This window comes from Chanodichthys erythropterus, chromosome 24 (assembly GCF_024489055.1).
Source record: "Chanodichthys erythropterus isolate Z2021 chromosome 24, ASM2448905v1, whole genome shotgun sequence".
NCBI classification, from domain to species: domain Eukaryota; kingdom Metazoa; phylum Chordata; class Actinopteri; order Cypriniformes; family Xenocyprididae; genus Chanodichthys; species Chanodichthys erythropterus.
In genome coordinates, this window is record NC_090244.1 from 25,880,978 (window position 1) to 25,888,018 (window position 7,041).

General features: G+C 37.3%; 1 protein-coding gene across 2 annotated transcripts in view; it reads left to right on the forward strand.

Moving 5' to 3' along the window:
* The window catches only part of kif15 (kinesin family member 15), a 35,555-nt gene extending 30,979 nt beyond the window's left edge, over nucleotides 1-4,576 (forward strand). For both annotated transcript variants that reach the window (XM_067379236.1, XM_067379237.1), the window contains exons 33-35: nucleotides 1,339-1,471; nucleotides 2,743-2,865; nucleotides 4,312-4,576. In XM_067379236.1, the coding sequence (XP_067235337.1) occupies nucleotides 1,339-1,471; nucleotides 2,743-2,865; nucleotides 4,312-4,371 (316 nt within the window). In that variant the 3' untranslated portion in view covers nucleotides 4,372-4,576. The remainder of the gene's footprint in view (nucleotides 1-1,338; nucleotides 1,472-2,742; nucleotides 2,866-4,311) is intronic.
* The last annotated feature ends 2,465 nt before the right edge of the window (nucleotides 4,577-7,041 follow it).

Below are 7,041 nucleotides of genomic sequence, written 5' to 3' on the forward strand. Positions count from 1 at the left end.
AGCAGCACTGAGATCTAATAACACTAATAGAGAAATACAGCCACGATCGGATGATAAGAGTAGATCGTTTGTAACTCTAACGAGAGCAGTCTCAGTACTATGGTATGGTCTAAATCCTGACTGGAAATCCTCACAGATTCCATTTCTTTCTAAAAAGGAGCACAGTTGTGTTGAAACTGCCTTTTCTAGTATCTTTGACAGAAAAGGTAGATTCGAGATTGGCCTGTAATTTACTAAATCTCTCGGATCCAGTCCAGAGCACTCTGGAGCAGGTTTTCATCAAGGATGTCTCTGTACATTCCTGCATTCATCTTTCCCTCGATGCTGACTAGTCCGCTGAAAAACATTCCCACTGCATGATGTTGCCACCACCATGCTTCACTGTAGGGATGGTATTGGCCAGGTGATGAGTGGTGCCTGGTTTCCTCCAGACAAGATGCTTGCTATTCAGGCCAAAGAGTTGAACTTTTGTTTCATCAGAGAATTTTGTTTCTCATGGTCTGAGAGTCCTCCAGGCGGGCTGTCATGTGCCTTTTACTGAGGAGTGGCTTCCGTCTGCCCACTCTACCATACAGGCCTGATTGGTGGAGTGCTGCAGAGATGGTTGTTCTTCTGGAAGGTTCTCCTCTCTCAACAGAGAAACGCTGGAGCTCAGTCAGGGAGGTGACCAAGAACCTGATGGTCACTTTGACAAAGGCCCTTCTCCCCCGATCGCTCAGTTTGGCCAGGCGGCCCGCTCTAGGAAAAGTCGTGGTGGTTTCAAGGCCACTCTGCTCCTTCACTGTGAGACATTCAATGCTGCAGAAATTTTTCTGTACCCTTCCCCAGATCTGTCCCTCAATGCAATCCTGTCTCGGAGGTCTATAGACAATTTTTTCATGGCTTGGTTTGTGCTCTGAAACTGTTGGGACCTTTATATATAGACAGGTGTGTACTTTTCCAAATCATGTCCAATCAACTGAATTTACCACAGGTGATCTCAAGGATGATCAGTGGAAACAGGATGTACCTGAGCTCGATTTTGAGCATCATGGCAAAGGCTGTGAATACTTATGTGCATATATATATATATAATTTTTTTTTTTTTTTATTATTTTATTATTATTATTATTTTTAATAAATTTGCAAAGATATGTTGTCATTATGGGGTATTGTTTGTAGAATTTTGAGGAAAATTATGAATTTAATCCAATTTGGAATAAGGCAGTAACATAACAAAATGTGGAAAAAGTGAAGCGCTGTGAATACTTTCCGGATGCACTGTAACATCAAATGTCTGAATTGATTGCCATGAAACTCCTAACAACCCAACAACCCAACCCCCTGTTTGTGTTATAGACTCCAGCACAAGGAAGTTACTCTTGCCCAGTCTCAGACGTGTGTGCAGGAACTGACCACTGAACTTAGGAATCGTTGCCTGGAGCTGCGGGAGCTGCGGCAGAAAGAGCATCAACAGGAAAAACTGCAGCAGGTCAGAAAATAATGAGTTGCAGCATGATCTTTTAAAGCCATTTTAAACCATTCAAGCACACACCCAAAGCATGCGCACAAAGCCGCCTCTCAGTGTGTTAGGCTAGTAGTTTTTACTGTGGTATCGAAATTTATATCAAGAAAAGTGACTGCTATTTTCTTGTCTTCACAACCTTAGTTATTAGTTATTGTATTCCTTGTTTCTGACCCATTTAACTTTGTATTGTATTTTATTGAATTATTTATTTTTTGTGGTGGGTCATGGCAAGTAGAAATGTGAACCACTGGCCTGGTCAGAAATCATTAATGTTGAACCCTGATGATTGGGAAGGGGATCGATTGGATTGGTTGGACTTTACTACTAAAAATTCTCATATTATTTGAGTTATTCCGTCGTCATTTTTTACTCAGCCCACGTGGTTCCAGAACCGTATGACTGACTGTCTTCTGTAGACCACTAAAAGACTTAGAGATATAATATACCAATATGTTGAGAGTCAGACAAACTATTTTTAAGATGTTATAAAACTCTTTTAGACAATAGTTTTGTGAAGAGATCAAAAATCATCTGTACATCTGTAGCTCTAAAATATAATTTGTAGACCAAAATGTGTTGTTCTTTGGTTATCACATATTATTGATATCAAACATTGACATTTGATGATCATTAAAGCTGAGGCAAAGCTTCTTAACCCTGCAGTTTCATAGTGTTCTGGCCACAATTTTCCATACTAAGTAAAATTCTTTCTTCCATGGAACAAAAAAGGAAAAAGTGTCATATGGATTTGGAACAAGAGGATTAACAAATGATGACAATTTTTCTTTTTGGGGAACAGTGCCTTTAAAGTCAGCATGAAATCAAAATTGATGCTATTTACTTTGTTAGTGCATATTACTAGTCTTTACATAAATAATTAATCTGTGCAAGTTTATACACAGAAAAAAAATTTGTCGTGGTAATCTTTAATCAAAATCTGAAAAGTTACTTCCGGTCTGGAATGGCGTTCCTTCTCTGATGACGTCAGATCGACGGCTTGGGTTGAAAATGCTTAAACCACTCCCCTCCAACCGTGTGTCTGTTATGAGCGAGATATGGAGAGGAGGGGCGCTAAAGTAAAACTCTGCCCTCTATTCAATATTCCCTTTCACTTGGAAATACGTCACAACACTGGAGAAAAGTAGTTTGCAACTTCCGGTTCACGGGGACTTTTAGTTAATTGAAATGTCTGTAAATGTAATTTTCTTAATTGTGGTGTCTTTCATGAAATTGAGGTTCTGAGAAAGCAGGTGGACCATCTGGCTGAGGAAAATGGGAAACTGCTGGGCCATCAGAACCCCAAGCAGAAGATTGAGTACCTGGTCAAATTGAAAAAGGAGATGACCAAACTACAGGAGGTCAGTATGAACCGACAGTTTAAGACAGCCGGATACTGCTTCAGGAAGCTTCGGAGTGTTATGAATCAGCATGTCGAATCAGTCAAAAGTCACTTGATTTCAGCGGTTTGGCGGTTTGACACCCGATCTGAATCATGATTCGACACAAAAGATTCATAATGAAGCTTTCTGAAGCAGTCTTTTGAAATCTGCCATTACTATATAAGTCGTTATTTAGCTTTTTTGCCGCACCAAAAATATTGCCTGCGCGTATATAATTGTCGTGATGAAATTCAATTGCATGTTTTTTATTTATTTATTTATTTATTTATTTTTATAGGCTATATCTCCTGGGGCCGTATTCACAAAACATTTTAGAGTTCTCCTAAATAGCAGTAAAAGTTCTTGGCTAAGAGTTTTCTCTTAAAAAACCTTTCACAAAGCTGCTGAGACCAACTTTTACTAAGGAATAGATTGAAGTCTTAAGCTAAGAGTAAGGGCGGGGTTGACCTCGTTGCTATGGAGTAAACACACAGTGATTGGCTGATGGGGGAGGAGTCAGCGATTTAATCATAGAAATATTGTAGAATGATGTGTCATGTTTCCATATTAAAATAAAGGTTTTAAAATACAAATGTTGCCCTATTCAAAAAGATTTTTTTAATAAAAATGTTGCCATATTGTTGCCATAAAGGTTTTAAAATGTAGGCAAAGTGTCACTAATTAAACTTGTATATACAGTTAATTGTCCGCCTCTTGGATGTCTGCATCTTAAGAGAATGCAGAATTCAAGTGACAAATTATGTTTTATAAACACAGTTTGGGAAAAACACATTCAAACAGTCTTTCTAATCAGCTTGAGAGAGATTTCTCCGCCACCCCGCTCCTCACTCTCGGCTGGGGATACGGGGAAAACTTTGGGTTTGGGCTAAATTCCAAGCTCAGGGGCCTCGATCTCCACAACACACCAAATATATATTTGTATATCATGTGTAAGTGTGAACTCATGAAAACCCCTGCCACAGGTAATCAGACAATATTTATTTATTTGTTAAAGATTTATTTTTGGCGTCTCATCATAGATTCAAATCTATAAATAAAAATGTATTGCATTTATGAAGAAAAGGTTCAGCAACTAAGGCTCTGTCGCTATTGTCTCAATGGTGTACAGTGTCTTTGGGTGGATTAGGATTGTTTGTGATTTGGTCTTAGTGATTTAGGAGTCCTCTTGAATACTCCTAAAGTTTCACAGACTTAAGAGCTAGTTTTAGTGCTAAAATACTTTGTGAAATACTCTTAGAGCAAAAAATTAGGACTCCTAAAATTAGGACTGACATGCCAATTTAGGAGAAACTCTTAAAAATAATGGGCAAGTTAGGAGCTACTTTTAGCCTTTAGATGTTTTGTGAATACGGCCCTAGATGTGCAAGTCATTACTACTTATTAAATCTGTCTCTGTGTTTTCAGGAGAACAGCAAACTCAAGCAGTCTCTTCATATAGAAGAAAGTCCTGCAACAGGCCAATAACATACTCGCCCTTGAACACGCTGGAAGAAAAAACTAAATCAATTCGGGTTTTTAGACGCCATTGTGGGATTTCTCAGATGTCTGTTGATTTTGTGTGTCTGTGTCATTTATGTTTTTCTTTTCAATTTTGATTTGATTTTTACTTCCATTTTTATCTTTTTTTTTTTTTTTTTTTTTTAATTCCCTTTCTGTTCTAAACAGTAGCTTGTTGTACACAATTTATGAATTTTAATTATTTTTCTATAAAAAAATCTATTAAACCTTTCAAAAAACATTTATGTGTGTAACTACTTATTCATATTTCGGGGCTAAAATGTCCTCAATTGCAAAACTATTCAAATTTTATATATATATATATATGTATGTATGTACTAATGCAGATAATGCAATTTTTTTGTTGGTCTCTGGGATAGGTTTAGAATATTGCATTTACATTATAAAAACAATAGCTATCTGAATGTGGACATTCCATAAACTTATAAGTAAAACATGAAAGTCTTTTCACTGCAAAGCGAGTGTGATTACTGCTGCTTTCCTCTCCCCTTCTGTTCTGAAATGTTTATAATGCAATGTGTTTCAAGTAGGTGCATGAAATAGTTTCCAATGTAGTGACCTTAGTGATAGAGAATGAAAGCTAGAAAAATAGAATATAGCTTTAGTTACATGGAAAAGTTCATGGCTTACAAGAGAAGTGTGAACTGCATACCACAAATCCAAACTTCATAGGAGTAATGAATTGTAGGGTTGTTTCACTGCAGTGGTTCATGCTGTTGGTGTGCTGAAATGGCTGACTGTAAGTGTTTAACTGCTACTACTATCTGCCACTTATTTCTGTTGGAGAACATTGATTGAAGGGATTATTTAAATGTAGCATTTAGATGTTAACAACAATAGTTTGCAAGAAAGATTTATTATCATAATTGACACATGAAATTAAATAATTCACTTGCAGTCAGTGTATATGTGAAACATTACTTCAGTTTGGTTGAATGAGCTGCCAAGATAAAAACTCTTCCACAAGCTTTTTATTAATACATAATCACAAACAAATGATGCCTACTATGACTACTTTTTAGTTAAAAAGAATGGTGTTTCCCTTCTGCTTTAGCTTAAACATTAATGTGGTACATAGAATATAACTTTTTGAAAAGAAACATTAGTTACGTTTTCAATGCTACAGATACTCTGTGATCATGTGGGTGGCTCTTGAAAGAGCTGTTTAGGTAGTTGGAAGTATCACACCACAGCTGGTGTATTTGGTCAGTGCCTTTGTGCCCACAGACATGGAATTTGTCCAACTCTCCAAGAAGCAGCAGATCTGAATCTCTCTAGTGAAATCTCTACAATGTGAAGTATAAATAAGCACACCACTGTTGACTGAGCAGAAGTTGTACTGTTTATCTAAAGTCATTTTTGCTTATTAGTATTGTTGAATTGGATCATCAAGGTCAGCAGCAAAGACTTTGGATAATAAAGAGATTAAATACATAGAATATTTTGCAAACCTGCAATAATTAACGTTAAAAAATAGAAATATATTTTGAGTTTGCATTTGTTTTTATTAATTTTGAGGAATACTGATTCTGTTTTTGTGCAAGTGAGATGAGTAAATGCGTTCACATTTAGTCTAGAATAACCGTCATGTTTCATGGCGCACACAGATCTTACCCTTGATTTCTCTCAACATGGAGACAGGAGAGCTGTCAGTCAATAAATGTGAAAAAGTAACTCGGGTATAAAAGTAAATATAAAAGTAATTCTGTACTAGTTATTAGGGAAAAGTAATCTGATTATGTAACTTGCGTTACTTGTAATGTGTTACCCCCAACACTGTGGTTTAATTTCATTTTTGACATGACAAATTTTAATCATTCTTCATCAGTGTCGTGATACAAAATTGCTTGCTTGACTGATGTTTCTTAAAGGGTTAGTTCACCCAAAAATGAAAATGATGTCATTAATTCCTCACCCTCATGTCATTCCACACCCCTAAGAGCTTCGTTCATCTTCGGAACACTAATTAAGATATTTTTGTTAAAATCTGTTGGCTCAGTGAGGCCTCTATTGACAGGATAATTATCAAGATAATTAATATTGGCAAGATAATTGTGGCGACCAGGGCGGGCGAGAGCCGTGAGGGAACGGCGCGAGGCCGGTGGCGCGAGTGTTAATGAGCTTCACCTGGGAGGCGCACCGGCCTTGAGTCCCTCACGGAGGAGCTCCGGGAGCATAAAAGGAGGAGCGACTACCGTGGAGGACGAGAGAGGACCAGGCCTGGACTTTATTTTATGTTTTATTATGTTTGTGTGGCCGGCAGACGTCCGCGAGGGTCTGCCGGCATTACTTTCGTTTTGTTGTTTGTTTATTTTTGAATTAAAGTTACATTGAATGTTCGCCGGTTCCCGCCTGCTTCTTCCCATATCTACTAACCTTGTTACAATAATGAACACTTTCACATGCCCAGAAAGCTACTGAAGACATATTTAAAACAGTAAGTTTGAACCACTGTAGTCACATGAACTGTTATAAAGTGACAAGAATACTTTTTGTGCACCAAAAAAAACAACTTTATTCAACAATATCTAGTGATGGGCGAATCTTTTGTTTTGAATTTTGAAATAGTGGTTCAGAGTGTGTATCAAACGTGATTTCAGTCATTCTAACTTGATA